Raw genomic sequence first — 16,499 nt, forward strand, 5'->3', positions numbered from 1 at the left:
CTATGACTTTCATTCGAAACCTTTTTAATGTGCTTCCTGGAATACTGTAAGAATGATTTTTCTTGCAATGAATATTTGATCAAAAGTAACAACTGTGATTTGAACAGGGAGGGATGAGTTTGTTACTAATTGAGGGTGGACCTTTCCTGTGCTGCTTCCTAGAAATTTCCAGCACAGATTTCAGCCAGCAAAATGCTTTGTGTCAACAACAGCCAACTCATTATTGTCTGTAGAACGTCAGACAGAAAACTATATACTACCAAGTAAAGTGGGCAGATCCTTAGATAGCTTTAATGGCCTGAGGGCATTCATGACTGATTACTGAACCAACTTCACTGACTGGCATGCTCACCATTTGTCTGCACCTGGTAAAATTCTTGGTCATGGCTAATTTTACTCAGTCACCTTGTTGAATAAATCATGTTAATTATGCTGGGTTTATTTGAAGCCACGTGCAGCAAGTGCTTTCTCAGATTAAATGGGAGCTGTCTCTTTGATGGATACTTCATCGACTCAGTGATGGCATAGTCTTAAATGACTAAACCCTCAGGTCGAGAACGAACCAAGTGATACAGGAAACAATGCTTACAGATCTGTTTCAGTCACTCGCTAGACTGCCAGACCGGAGGTAAAACCCTGAATGCAAGCTGAACCTCTAATTGCTGCAGAAATGATGACAGCCTCTCTGAGGTACCCTTCAAAGTTTCATTTACTGACATAGCTATAATGAAGTGGTCATGTAACTATTCCTGTCTATGATTCCCTAATAGACTAAGAAGGATTTCATGCCAGGCAGCAGTTTCCAGTTTCTGCACTAGGATCATCCAAACGTGGATGACAGTTTAGCAGCCAAGATGACCTTTCAGAGAAAGTAAGTGGTTATCTATGTCTGCACAGATGAGAACTTAATTTCACTGTAAAATCATAATTAAAGAAGAAAGATGCAATGGGAATCAGTAGCTTCAAAAAAGGTACACTGCACATGACGGATATTTTAAATCTGGAAACCAAAAATCAACCAGCTCTAAACTGGAGATCAACCTAATTAACTTCTTACGCCCTGGCTGACTATAAAGTAATTATATCATGAAAAATTATCAAAGAACCCAACACAGCCACAAATTAAAAACAAATAATCCAGGCTTTTCTCTCAACCCAGGAAGACAGTGGGAGAAGATATAGAATGGTTCACAGTAGTAACTGAAATAATTTTTGGTGCCAAATTCTATTCTTTGTCTGAACTGAAGTGCTGCTCTCAGCCAGGGCACGAACTTAGGAGTGCTGGTTTCAGTGCCCCTAGATTGGATGCCAGAAAATTGGGTCCCAGTCACAAGCAAACTATCAATCTATGCTGAACCAATATAACAAATGTCATCCAAGACAGTATTGGACTTGATTGGATAATCCCACAGTACAAAAACCAAATAAAGCTCAAACTTGAAGTACTATAAATTTGGGGAAGGTATGAAAAGGGACTTGGCCATCACGGAACTAGAGTTTGGTACGAAGCCAATATTGTTAGAGTGCAAAAGGGAACAACTGAGTTCAGAGGGGGAAAGTAAATAAGTTGTGCATGGCAGCTTTATTTGTCTCACTGTCGAAAACTGAGTTGACACTACAAACTTGAAGTGAAGCCAGATGTTAAATGGGGAATAACGCTCAGGCCGCAAAACGTTAAATAATACTGCAAATCCAATCCTAGTCTCATTTCTGAATCCCACCTTCTTTTTGTTCTAGTGCCATGAGGTTGCGTTTAGCATTTACAGAGGCCTCAAAGGTATCAACATTCTCCCTTTCATACTCCTTCACATCAGCTGCTGCTCGCTCAAAAATGTCGTCAGGAGAAGGAGAGCGGCTTCTAGTGCTGCTCTGAGGACTGTTTGGTTCAGACAATCCAGACATGTTGCTGTCTTCATTTGGGTTTCTGTATTTCTACAAAACAAGAGAAATGAGTTTCAATCGCAAATGTTGCCTCATCCTCAGGTCTTATCCTTTAAGGTTATGCTATAAAAGCAAGACAACCAGCAAAACTTGAACATGCAAGAAATGAAAAGAACTGCTTATCATCAACATAAAATATATATATATATAGTCTGTAGATTGAACTCATTACTTCTGCATATGATTAGATTCATAAAAACATAAGTAAATTTAGAACTTAAGAAATTTGGGAATAAACCTCCAACACCACAGTATAAAACTACCAAATGCGTTGTTTCATGGTGACAAGCTGTAAAGTTTTCAGATTCAGCTCTAGATGAGCTGAAATCAAGACATGTTGTAGGGGAGAAAGATTCTTAATTTTTAAAATGATTTTGGATAGATCACAGAAAGCAGTATCAAGTACAAGTCTGATCTCTATACTAGAAACAGGATGTTGAAGTACTGGAGAAAACACAAAAAAATTCAAAATTGCCATCAGAATTCAGAGGGTGCAAATATCATTAGAAAATAAGTTGGGAATCATTTTACTGGAGAAGAGATCAAGAGGAGACATGACAGAACTCAAACTATGAAAGGACTTGAAAGGGTGCCTGTGGAGAAACCACTTTTGCTTGTGGGGTTATAAGATACCAATTAATAGATCAAATTTTTAAAAAATGCTTTCACTCTTCAGGTAAATACAATGTAGAATTCATGAAGCAGGTAGTATTGATGCATAAAAAGTCATAATACATACAGATCAGAGAAAAATGAAATCAAGATGGAAGGAAGTAATTGGTGACTGAGGATGGTCACTCAAATGACATATCAAAATTAATTTTACCCCACTCCCAAGTTAAACCACTGACATTTTCACAAATGCACAGCTCACATCATCCATCAAAAAAGGATTTAACAAGACAAGATGCAACTATAAAAAGTGCCATCTCCTAGCTTTTAAAATTTAGAATTTTGAGCCATTCAATGCACAAAGTGTCTCTTTGAAGCCAAGAGAAGCAACAACACAATTTTTAAAAAAATTACTATTTCTAGCCAAGGAAACAGACGATAGATTCTGTTTTGATTTAAAAGTAGAAACTAAAACTTGATACCATACCTGAACAATTGCCAATCTCTGTTCACGCCTTTGTTGGATAACGGCTTCTTCGTCTTCCTCCTCTACATCAAAATCCTCAAGACTAAAGACAAAACACAAACTAGTGTTACATAAACAAAACAAAGCTAAACTCAAGTTTAAAACAAGACTTGGAAATCCCCATACGATTTATCTAATATTCAGTTTTGAAAGCAACATTCTTCCAACTCAGAATGGTGTAGGGTTGAGGGGAACTTTGAGATGGCTCCATGTTGCAAGTTTATTAACGATGTGTAACTTGCCACACCCTAGACACAATTAACTACATCTCCCAAATTCGGCATCAGTCATACAGCTTGGAATGGCATTTCTGATTTAGCGACCAAACATTGAGGAAATGGCGAACATATCAGCACAAATCCTCTGAGGCACCACCTTACAACGTTTTCCAATCTGAGCAGCGACTTTTAAACATCTACCCAGTTTTAAATTGTTCTCAGCTATTTATTCTGCTCCCTATCCTTTGATTCCACTTTTCAACCTTTGTGTTGAATCTATTAGGTGCTTCTTTAACAAACACCTTCTGAAAATTCAAATATATTATAACTACTACTCTAGTCTACTCTTATTTCTTCAAGTACCTCAAGAAGGTTGTTAAAGCATGATTAATCTCTTTTTGAAAATCTTTCCATACATTTAAAAATGTATTGGTGATGCTAGATGGTGGCAATACTGGGCAACGAAGATCTCATTGAAACTTGGCTTGATAGATTACAAAGTACAATTTTTGCAGTTGGTTAGTCACTGCATGTACTATACAAGGCTACCAATGTTCTTTAACCCCAGAACAAATTTATCACACCAAAGAAAGAAAAACAAAGCCATATTTATGGCAGTTTAGAGAGATCTTAAAATAAATTAGAAACAAAGTTGCAACTGTTTCCCAGGAATGTCTTTTTAACAGATACCCAATTCCAGAGCAATAAATCACTATCTCAACTCATTAATTTATAACTTGATTAATTCTTTCTATTTGTCCTTCCTGGACTGCTGAAACAGTTAGGACTTTACAGTTCTGCTAGCAAGAAGTCAGCTGAAAAGATCAGAACTGAAGGGAACAACGTGGCATCCTCTATACAAAATCTCTCAAATCAGATTTCTGTTAGAGTGACTGCTCTCCTGACTAAAACTCCTCTTTCTGAACTACACCCTAGGTAGAGCCCTGTGGTTCGTTCACTCATGAATTCAGAGAGACAGAGCTGGACAGCACGGAAACAGACCCTTCAGATCAACTCGACATGCCTATCAGTTCTCCTAAATTAATCCTTAGTCCCATTGGCCAGCATTTGTCCCATAACCCTCTAAACCTTTTCTATCCATATACCCATCTAGATGCCTTTCAAAAATGTTTAATTGTACCAGCTTCCACGACTTCCTCTGGCAGTTCATTCCATACACATACAAACCTCTGCATGGAAAAGTTGCCCCTTAGGCCACTTAAATCTTTCCCCTTTCACCTTAAACCTATGCCCTCTAGTTTTGGACTCCCCACCCCAGGGAAAAGATCTTAGCTGTTCACCCTATCCAGGCTCATGATATTAACAACCTTTATAAAATCAGCCATCAGCCTCTGAAGCTTTAGGAAAAATAGACCAGCCTATTCAACCTCTCCCTATATCAGCATTTTATCTGTTAACACCACAGATATCCTAAGCATTTGACTGAGCCACATGCTTTGTTGAAAATGTTTTCAGGTTGCTGTCCTAAACGATTGACATTTTAAAACAAAAACAGCTGCCCTCTCAGAACTGAAACCAATACCCACTTCTTTTTAAGAATCAAATGCCTAAAAATGATAACATCTTGTACATTTTAATCACAAAATCCATTCATAAAACCAAGTAAATAAGCAGAGGGATGCTACATTAAGCTACAAATACAAAAGCTAACTCAATCACAAAATCTTACTTTTCAGTTCTATTAAAATAAATTGATAGTGGAGGAAAGGCCCAATATTTCACTAATAGTCACTTATTTTGTGATTTGCGAGCTAAAATTTCTCATCCAATGGTACCACATTTAAGCTTCCCTGCAAATAACAGTTATCCTGCGTAACTGAACAGTGACCACCTTTTCCCAATTCAACCACTTACGTTCAGCCTGCATTACCCTGGGTGGAGTTACATTTTGGCCTGTCTTACATATATCCTCATATTGCATAGTGTTCTATTATTGTAGTACACTTTTAAACAAAGAAAAAGCGCTTACTTTTCGTCAGAGGATTCTTGTTCAACTTTCATTCCTTCAGAAAGACTTCCTTTAAATTTGTCTTCTTTGTCCCTGCTTCCACTTCTACGTCTGCGTCGATCTCGTGACCTCGATCGTCTTCTGCGAGATCTGCTTCTTCGATTCCAGTCTCTCTCTAGAGACCTATTAGAGAAAAAGGTAAATAGGTATGCAAACTTACCAAGTCTCGCGATGTAACGTGAAATTCCAGAAGCCATATATAAGTGCAATCATAACAGTAAAACAAAAGAAATTTTTAAATGCACAAATTCTCCAGTTAAAATGCATCACAAAGTAAATTCCCAAGAAAATAGCACAAACGTTGTTCCAAACTTTTTTTGAGCATGGCAGATTTATTTTTCACCAACTGCTGGATCTCCGTGAATTAAACTTTACCTTACTGCTTGTTCCCAAGTGTATCCACAAACATCCAAAAATTATGTTCAATGTAAGCAAATGTGCACTATCTGCTAGACGTACTGCAGGAGTTCAAAGATTTTGAGTACTTTCCAAACCCACAACGGCTTCCATCTAAAAGGATAATGACAGCAGGTACGTGGGAACACCACCACCTGTAAGTTCCACTCCAAGCCGCACCATCCTGCTGTGGAAATGTATAGCCATTCCTTCACTTTCAATGGTCAAAATTCTCCCTGACAGCATTGTAGATGTACCTTCAAGTAAGCAATTGACGACCACATTCTCAACAGCAACCAGGGACGAGCAATAAATACCGCTCAGCAAGCAAAGCTCACTTCCGAGAGTGAACAAAAATAAAAATATCTTTTCCACTGCTAGGTTTGGTTCTAGCAAGGATCATCACACCAACTGCGAAAGTCTTAATCTTTTGGTGGTAGTAAAAAGGTGGAATGCACTGTGTTGCCAAAGAGAAGAAAATGACTTTACACATTAGTTTCCTTAATGACCCAAGACTGTGCCTAGACACACGCCAATAAACTCCCCAAGTGTACAGCAAAGAATAAGCAGATGTCACGTACTTGTAAACAACATTTGACAAAGTGTCACAGGAATCTCAGTAAAACGGGTCAGTTTAGAGATCAACTCACCCAAAATCTAGACCTGCACACAGAAGATATTACACACACAAGGAAACATTGGCATTGAGAAAAGGGCCATAAATAATTAATGATTCAGGCAGATCAACAGTCCTGACAGATGAAGGATTGAAATTAACAGTGAATTGTGAAGAACTGGGAAAGATAAACAACAGAACTATGAGCAGAGTAAAATAGTGGTAAGGTAATTGCTCTTCTCAAGACCGCAAGAAACTACAGAGTTGTGAACACAGCCCAGTCCATCACAAACCAGCTTTCCATCCACTGACTCCATCCATACATGCTGCTGCCTCAAAAAGCATCCGACATAATCAAATATACCTCCCATCCCAGTTATACACACGTCCAAATTCTTCAGTCGGGCAGAAGTCAAGTTTTAATACACACGAAATGATTCAGGAACAGCTTCTTCCCTGTTGTTAACAGGCTTTTGAACGGACCTCTCAAGTATTGTTATCTCTCTCTCTGCACCTTCCCTCCGGCTGTAACAGTATTCTGCTACTCTAATGCACTTTGCATGGTACGATCTGCGAGTATGTCATGCAAAACTCCACTTTTCTCTGTATCTTGATAAATGCAACAATCAATTATGGTTCACATATGCCAGTAATTAAATGCAAGACAGCAAGAATTATTTTTAAAGAGAATGACAGTTTACAAAACCTTAGAATCTACAGTAAAAATAAAAATCCAGACAAGGCCAAACCAATACAACCTGTGGTTAGATCACAACAGCCTCCTTTTTCAATCCCACTCGAGGAAAGTTATCAAGTTACAGAACAGAGTTTTAGTTGGAAGAGAGTAGAAACTAAAGTTATGAGGCTGTCAGATGGAGTGTTAAGAAGAGCTTTGATCAGTTGAAAAATGCATAACCATTTTCACATACTGAATTGCAAGCAGAGAACAAACTCATCACCAAAATAACTAAAAGGAGTTGTTTTGTATGAAAGAATGTGCAGAACGTTATCAACGTACCTTGTAAGCAGCAAGCCAGAAGGTACCACATGTGCCACACCCTTTATGATACAACACATGCATGGCTGAGCACAAAGTTAAAAGGAACTGAGAATTCAGATATGCAAACTATGAACAGTAGAAAAATTTAAAGCAGTCAGAACTAGAATGCCTTGAGAGAACAGAATGAGAAGCAGCAGTAAACGAAATTAGACATTTTTAAAACAGGTAAGTTTAGTCTAGTGCATAAAACCAGATGAGGCTTCCAGAAAACTGCTGACATTATCTTCATTTATAAAATTCTGAGATTGCCATTTCAGCAACTACGACCAATTCAAACACCCATTTCCAAAGCATAGAAGGTAACAGGGTAGGTAATGCAGAAAACATTTCCATTGTGCAGAAAAGACAGACGTTCAACTAAAACAACATCTTTGCATGCTGGGAAACATTTTAACCAATTAACCTCAGGAAAGAATACAAAATGAAAATATCTCTAGAAAGAACTGTAGACAAAAAACAAACTTAAACTGAAATGTTTAGTCTATTATCCAACATGCACTGTATTCAGAAATTTCAGTACATTTCAAAAGAAAATTTAATTTGCACCTAATTCAAAAACATGCTTTTTGCATCAAGTGTGAATCAAAATTGATGAATCTGGTAAAAACAGGAAATGCGAACCATCCCCTCAGTGTACCCAACTAGGGAAGAGCTTGAACAGAAATGCTCAATTCTTTGGATTAATCAAGCTTTCATTCTGTAGTTTAAAGAATTAAATCTTGTAATCCAAGTGTCAGATGAAGCATTTCTGTTGTTGCAAAGCCGATTATTAAAATTGATTTTAACATGCTGGTTATGACAGAAAATTACTTTAAATCCAAATTATTCATCCATTCCTGTATCTTACAATCCCAAGGTACAATGTGTCCTCAAATACCCACAAGTTTATAATTTCCAGTAAAATTTAATTACCTCCTCCTTGATCGACTTCGTCTCCTTGGAGATCGACTTCGTCTGAGGAGTGAACGAGATCTCCTCCGGATAGGAGACCTGCTGGCTCTTCTCCGGGCCGGAGACCGCCGAGAGGAGCTTACATCTCTGGATCGCTCTAGTCTACTTGCTGGTTCATCTCGTGACCTTGTTCTAAAGTTGACAAACAAGAATACTTTAGTAACAAATGCTGAAAAATTGTTAAAATATGAACACAAATATTCTGTGTGGGCTGGCTCCAAAGCCACAATCAAACCTTTCTGTTACAAGGATATAACTTGAGAAACGCTCACGCAAGGCCACTTGCAGTCAATGTAAATGCTTCAAATTGTGGTAGTGTACTCTAACTTGAAAATGCATTAACAGCAACCATATTAAAACACCAATGGAATTTTTACAAAATTAGGCCCCAGAAAATAGAACTTATACAGTTAAAAATGCTAAGTTCCAAACTTCTAGAATTCCTGCAAAGAATGCAGGTTAACAAAATTCTCTCTCTAACACCAGAATGCTACGGACTGTTATTGATTTACATGTCATTGAATGGGAAGGTTTTTCAGAATTATAAGCGGTCAGAAATGGCACACTGTTGAGCAAAACAAAAATCAAAACATTAACACAACCCAATTCCTTGTAAGCTATAGCCAGTGTCTCTACGCTACTTATGAGCCTTCAGTAATCTGCATGCACAGTAACAGCTAGATCGTTTTGCTCAAACTCTTTCAGAACTGCTCCTTTTAAGTGACGTGTATTCAGCAAAGGAGCCATGCAACAACCATGACACCTTTTCCCCAAATTAAACAATTAACATTCTGCAACCCAACTTACTAATACATTTAAATACCTGCATGAAAATACATAGATTATATTTTTATTTCCTGATAGGTTCACCCTCCGCAGGTTGAAGTTAATCAAGTTGGCTTAGGAAAGGATGATCTCTCCTCTAACTCACTAGCAGAATATGGTCACGTGGAAGCTTATTTTCTATGCTACGTTGCTGTTTCACTAGTAATTAGAATTTAAAATGTCACGGTTTCTTTTCTCCCAGCAGAGTCCTCTGCACGACAAGTGAACCTGCGTAAACATTTGCAGGTACATTAACACTTACATCAAATTAAACCAGAAATAGTCAGATCCTTTTCTCCATAACTTACTAATTCAGTGTGGGGAGTTGATGGCCTAGTGGGTACTATCACTGGACTGTTAATCCAGAGACCCAGAAAACAGCCCAGGTTCAAATCCTGTCATGGCAAATGGTGGAACCTGAGTTCAATAAATACCTAGATTGAGAATCTAAATGATGACCGTGAATCTATTGTTGATCATCAGAAAAACCAAATCTGGTTCACTAATGTCCTTTAGGGAAGGAAGCTGCAATCCTTACTTGGTCTGGCCTACATGTGACTGTAAACTCTCAGCAAATGTGGTTGACTCCTAACTGCCCTCTGCTGCCTAGCCAGCGACTCCCTCATCCCATAAATAAAAGTACATGGCAAAGGGCACCATTTTAACATGATACAGGTTGCCAGTCAAACAGCATCTGGAGCACTGCCCTCTATTTTAGTCTACCCCCTTTCCACACCTTGATTAATGCTAGCTTGTCCTTGGAAAAGGTTCTGAGGAGTCACAAGAACAAAGGACAATTCTTGGATTAACTATTCAAGACAGGACCAAGATCAATGGTAATTTACAGCAGCAAAGCAGGAAGCAATCTGATCAAAAAGTATGACAATTCTGGGCCAGGATATTGTGCCCGTTGAGAAGGATTATTTCAGCTTAACAGATTGAGGATGACAAGGGATATAAATTTAGTCCATGAAAGAACAAGAATAGACTCTGTCAGGCAGGTCTCTTTTTCCTGAAGGATAACGAGTGTCTAGAATTCACCGTCACCAAGAGCATAGGTGTTGCATTTCTGCATGCCTTGAAGGACTGAACCAGTCCTTAAAAGTGGCAATAATCTCGATACAGAATTAAATTTTTTAAAGAGTTAAGTGTCATAGGTCAATGTGATCTGCTGGAACAGTTCTGATCGCTTGAGGGCCTGGAAACAATTTTTCAGAAGAATATTTTCCTTGGTATTCTGTGTTATGTCTATTTTCAGAAACTTTTATCTGAGAGGTGAGGACAGGGGATGAGAAAAGAAAGGAAGCATTTAGTCTGCACACACTGGCCAAACTGTGGGGCTGGCTCAATTAAACAGTTGGTCTCTCCTGCCTGGCAATTTTGTACATTCACGTGTTCCCTTCACTAACGGTGTCCAATCACTATGTATAGCCAGAAATTTCTGCCCAACTAACTGCAAATTAATGCTTTTATCTCAGAGAACTCAACATTTCCACTGTAATATTAGCTTGGTACAGTTTTCCAAATTCATCCGTATCATTCCTGACAACATCGATACCTGATAAATTCTAGCTAGATGTTCTGAGGAAGGGTTACTCGACCAGAAATATTAACCCTGATTTCTCTCCACAGATGGCACCAGACCTGCTGAGCTTTTCCTGCACTTTATATTTTTGTCTCAAACTCTAGCTAGACTTTGGACTACAGAATTAATCTCCTAAGCAAGCAGTTGTCTAATTTATCTCCTTGTTTGAGACATTTCAGACACACAAATGTTGACTTCATTACCCCGTCAGTATTTTCAAATTAATAGTTGCCGACAGGCAGGAAAAGACCAACAGTTTAAATCAAGCCAGCTCCAGTTTGATGGCCAGAGCATCCAAACTAAATGCTTCCTTTCTTCCCTCACCTGTCAGATACAAGTTTCTCACGATAAACAAAATATCTAGGAGGTAAGGAGAAGATTCCGCACGTTATTTAAATTAAATAGCATTTAAATCAGAATACTATTCTGCTACACTGGGCTTTTGCAGTAGATTCAAGGTCAAACACATGAGACCTCAGCGCAAACTGTCATAGATGCCGTACAATCCAACTGTCCCTGAATTTGTGCTGCTGTGTGAAAGTGTTAACCAAGTTGACAGCAACAATTCTGCAATGCCCTGCTCAATTATAACAGAAAACAGTAACAATGGAAATGGCTGCACATGATGAAAACTGATGTATTAGCAAGTTAACTACTATTGTACATGTGACCTTCCCAAATAAGGGTGCTGCATTACCTTGGAGACAAAGCTCTTGTGCGTTCACTCTCCCTCCGCCTCTGTTCTATAGATCTACTTTTAGCTCTTCTTGGTGGGGACATATTCCTTGAAGGAGATTGACTCTTTTTAGGCGCACGGTCATTAATAATGGGCGATCGGCTATGTTTGGATGATTTTTCTCTATGTTGTTTTGGAGAAAGGCTTTTCCTTTTGGGAGAAAGTGCATGTTTCTTGAGTGGCGATCGATTCTCCTTACCAGAAGGAACATCCTTGGATGGAGACTTCAGAGATTTTTTTTCCTTCTCCATTTCAGATTTTCTAGATCTCTTCTCGCGGTCTTTGGATTTGGATCTTTGACTTCTCTCTCCTGACTTGCTCCTTTTCACTGGAGGAGATTTTGATTTTTTAGTCCGTTCCTTAGTTTTGCTTTCATTTGTTATATTCTTACGATCCTTTGACTTTGTCCCATCTTCAGCTGGAGTTGATTTTTTACTCTTTTCTTGAGATCGTCTTTTCACAGACGTTGGAGACCTTGGTTTTTCTCCAGGCTTACTGCTTTTGATGGGACTCCTTGAACGCTTTCGCTCGTGTGATTTACTTCTTGTTTTCTCTTTTTCTTTTTTGTGTTCCGAACTCAGCCTATTTTTCTTTTTCTCAGATTTGGTATGCTTAGTCCTGTCTTTTGATCTGCTTTTACTTCGTCTCTTTGAAACAGGCTTGGATTCTACGGGCTCTCGTTTAACTTTGTTGTCCCTAACAGGCAAGATTTCAGAAACGTCACGATTGGATGCAATTCTTTCACCATTCCGAGTCTTCTCATGGATTTCCCCCTCTTCCTCAGAGTCAGAAACATAACCCTGCAGAATTAAACCCATACCAGATTGAACCTTCCCTCCCATTAGTTCACTGTCCAATTCGGCTTTTATCATCGCCCTTTGTTTTTCTAAGTCCTCCAAAAGAGCGTAATCATCTAATTTAGGTCTTTTTATTGTGTGATCACCATCCTTCTCAAAGCCTTCACTCTCTTTCCTTTTATGCTTTTTATGCTTGTGTTTGTGTTTATGTTTTCGCTCCTTGTCATCTTCTGAAGAATGCTTATGCTTCTTGTGTTTACTCCGATGCTTGTGTTTCTTCTTCTTGTGTTTAATAGATTTGCTTGCGGCTGTATTTGGATCTCGATTTTCATCCGACACTTCCCCATTCTCTTCATTTCCACTTTTTTCAGAAGAATCTGCAGCTTCCTGACTGCAAAAAAAAAGATGATGTTTAACCAAAGCAATGAGAAAGATGCTTAGCAGACAGAAAAATAAACCCAGACAGTTGGAGCTTACTTTTAAATCTAAACCATCCATTGCAATAGTTTGGCTGTGATTTTTTTTTAAAAAACCCCCGGACAAAAAAGCATCAACAGAACCTAAGGAACACTATTCCATAACCAGCCTGCACACCATCACAGCCAAACACTAGCAGCTCTCCAGTGGTTTCACAGCCCTGAACATGCCAATGGGGATTCATGTACAGCCAAGGAGGATCCCACATCCAATCTTCAAGGTTTCTTCAACATTTGCTAAGGGTCTTAACTTCTAGTTTGCAACAGCATACACCAGGAATTTTCTCAAAAATAATGAACATGCATCTACACTGCATTAGCAAATGAACTAGTAACTGAGAATGAACAGTACTTCCACATTCGCACTGAACACCTCAATGCACAAACAGCTTAAATAAACTGTGGGCGTTTTGAATTCAGTTCCTCTGCTGAGATTGAAACATGCACGAACTCTGTTTGGAAACAACCAGAATACCTTGCCTGTACCCCAATCCAAAAGCTGTTATTTATTTTTCTGCGTACTGTACTTAAAATTACACTGACATTTCTTTAGCATGTCTTGTGACACTGCCATGCCGTACGTGATTGACCTGAAATAGTACCATCAAGCGGACTTCATTTCTTTTCCTTGTAAGTTGTCAATTAATTACTATTGAAAATGAAATACTGAATTTTAATATGGGCTCATTTCTGAACAATTAAAATACAAATACAATAAAAGGTAAATCAAAGAAAAAAAACAGAAAACTAAACCCCAATAAGCTTGTGTCCTTTTCTGACAAAGTTAAAAATAAAGATACAGGAGCAGATTTCAGTCATTCAGCCCATCGAGTCTGCCCAGCCATTCAATCATTGCAGATGTTTACGGCTTCATAACCACCATGCTACAGTACAACAGAAAAAATTTCCAAGGCATACAGGAAAGAAAATAATTAGGACATAATGTAATTTCTTGAACTTGGACAAATGAATAAAAACAACCGTAAAGTTCAACTTAGAAAACAGAATGTGAAAAGCTTGATCTGCTTTGTGTGTGACTATTTTCTATTGGTGCAAATCTGGACTGAGCAGTTCATATTTTTGGTTAGTGATACAAAACCACAAAACTTTGGAACGAGACAAGTTCTGAAGCTTGTAAAACGAAAAAGAGATTTTTAAGAAGTGGCCGTAACCTTAAGCACACTTCAATTACACTGTTTAATTAGCTTGAACAGTAGACGATCAACATCAACTGATTTTCCTCATAACGTCAGGACGAAGGATAACTGCCGATTTAAACGGAAATTTACTGTAACCTGTATACACCTCTCTTCAGTTTTCCCACACATTCCAGGAACTTAATTTGTAGGACCATAGAAATAGGAAGAGTAGGCCATTCTGTCTCTTGAGCCTGCTCTGCCATTCAACAGGATTATGGCTGATCTGACATTCCTCTCATCCATTTTCCTGCCGTTTCCCTCATTACCCTTATTTCCCAAATGGTCAAGGATCTAAGCCTTAAAAAAGCAAGGTCTCTGCTACAACAGGTCTGTGGTAATGAGTTCCAAAGGCAACCTTCAGAGAACTCCAACTTATTGCAGTCTTCAATTGTCACCACATGATTCTAACACTATGCCCTCTGGTTCTAGCCTTTCTCAAGAGACGAAGCATTCTCTCAGAATTTACCCTGTCAAAGCCCTTAAGAATCCGACATGTTTCAATGAGATTGACTATAATCTTCTTTCCAATGTGGAACAGATCAGGGAACAGCTGTTTGGCAGGTACAGTGTTGTGGATCTTTAACTGCGGGATTAGTTTTTCATTTTAAAAAGGGAATTTAAAAGATTCATGGGATTCTGTGAGTTTTGCAGACTGGAACTGTGTAAACAGCAAGATGTTGAATTCGAAAAAAACAATTCACAGTTGCTCCAAATTTTAGGCACTCAGGAAGGATGCTAAAATACTTTAAGTACAGAAAAGATTCATAAGAATGCTACCAGAAATAAAAAGATTGTCAAAATATATAGGAAAACATTTGGAAAGGAGAGAAGACTGGGTATTGCATCTAGAAAACAAAATCGGTCCCACGAGCATATAGTGAACAAATTAGTTTTGAAGTAACTGATTCTATTAACACCTTTAAAATTAAGAGTCATACAGCATGGAAACAGGCCCTTTGGCCCAACTCGTCCATGCTGACTAGGTTTCCTAAAGCGAACTAGTTGCAGTTGCCTGTATTTAGTCCATACCCCTCTAAACTTTGCCTATTCACGTACCTGTCAAAATGTCTTTTGAATGGTGCAATTGTACTCACCCGTATTGCTTCATCTGACAGCTCATTCCATCTCTAGACCACCTACTATGAAAAAGCTGCCCCTCAGATCCCTTTTAAATGTTATGCTCTTACTTTAAACCTATGCCCTCTAGCTTTGAATGCTCTATCCTGGAGAAGACCTTGGCTATTCATTTTACCTATGCCCTCCATTTTTATAAACCTCAAAAAGGTTGCCCCTCAACTTCCTATGTTCTAGGGTAAAAGGTCCCAGCAGGTCCAGCCTCTCCATATAACTAAAGCCTTCCAATCTCTAACATCCTTGCAAATCTTGTTCATTTTACTTTGGTGTTAAAAGCTTGCCAGAACAGAAAAATTCAAGTGAAGAACCACAACCCAGAAGCGCAAATGTTTTTTATTGCACCAGACTCTTACTGAGAAACCAATACACGCTGTTGTTTTGCTTGGTCTTGAATATGGCCTGTCCTCTATCTTTTACACATTAGACTGCTTTAGATGTGGGAATACTGCTCATTCGTCTTTACAGATACTTTGAATGTAAGAACTGCCTATAGAAAAATACAAAAATGATGGTTAACAAGTAACTTTCAACACGATTAAAAAAGCATAGAAAAGAATGCTACTATGTATCTTAAACCACAGGGTTGAAATTGATGCAATTTCTTAACAATGCACTTGTCAGTCAAGACTTAAGATTGCTGTGTCCTGATCTGGTCACTTCCAATTTATTAATGTGCTTTGGGAAAATATAAACAAATTAAAAAGACAAATCATTCCCCATGCAAAGAGAATCAATGAAGACATATTAGAAAAACATGAAAAGATGAACTTGGAAAGACAACAACCTCACTGAAAACACAATAGTAAGTAGGTGCTTAAGGTAGCCTCAAAGCATGATTTCAAAGTAACTCAATGAAATAGGCAACAGGGTACATTAAATTGTCAAAATAAAACATACCAGGTGTACTTCTTAAAGACAATACAGCCGCCAAACAAAATCACAAAAAAGGGAGAAAGTATCCAAATGAAACAAAGACCAGTATTATGGCACTACAGCAATAAGTCCAAAGAAAACTAGACTCTCATGATTGCTTCTCCTTAGATTCTTATAAACTGGAAATAGATTTCAGATTTTTAAGAAAAATACTGATATCGTATCAGTGATCTTCATCAGTACCCCACGACTTTACTTATATTAAGACATTTATGCACATCAGACCAATCAAGGCTGCGCCAACATACAATGCTTTTCTAAACTAAAAACTACTTCTTGCCTCTGTTCCTATATCTGTATCTGCCAAGATGCATCAAACATCATTACTGTATACAGCTCAATCACCACCTCTGGCAATGCATTCCAGGCAAAAAAAAGGTGCAGGTCAGGTGGTGAAGCGGCCATGCTAAACTGCCCCTGTAGTATCCAAGGATGTGCAGGCTAGGTGGACTACATTAGGTTAGA

The 16,499-nt window shown here is 38.4% G+C and overlaps 1 protein-coding gene across 8 annotated transcripts in view; it reads right to left on the bottom strand.

The window, feature by feature from the left end:
* Nucleotides 1–16,499, bottom strand: part of prpf4bb (pre-mRNA processing factor 4Bb) — a 49,094-nt gene that overhangs the window by 25,781 nt on the left and 6,814 nt on the right. For all 8 annotated transcript variants that reach the window (XR_007249887.2, XR_007249884.2, XR_007249890.2 and 5 more), the window contains exons 2-6: nt 11,457–12,683; nt 8,311–8,481; nt 5,288–5,449; nt 3,041–3,122; nt 1,722–1,932 (exon numbers count right to left, since the gene is read on the bottom strand). Coding sequence is in view for 1 of the 8 variants with exons in the window: in XM_048555190.2 (XP_048411147.1) it covers nt 1,722–1,932; nt 3,041–3,122; nt 5,288–5,449; nt 8,311–8,481; nt 11,457–12,683 (1,853 nt within the window). In the remaining 7 variants the exon portion in view is untranslated. The remainder of the gene's footprint in view (nt 1–1,721; nt 1,933–3,040; nt 3,123–5,287; nt 5,450–8,310; nt 8,482–11,456; nt 12,684–16,499) is intronic.

The sequence above is a fragment of the Stegostoma tigrinum genome, chromosome 2 (genome assembly GCF_030684315.1).
Source record: "Stegostoma tigrinum isolate sSteTig4 chromosome 2, sSteTig4.hap1, whole genome shotgun sequence".
Classification (NCBI taxonomy): Eukaryota; Metazoa; Chordata; class Chondrichthyes; order Orectolobiformes; family Stegostomatidae; genus Stegostoma; species Stegostoma tigrinum.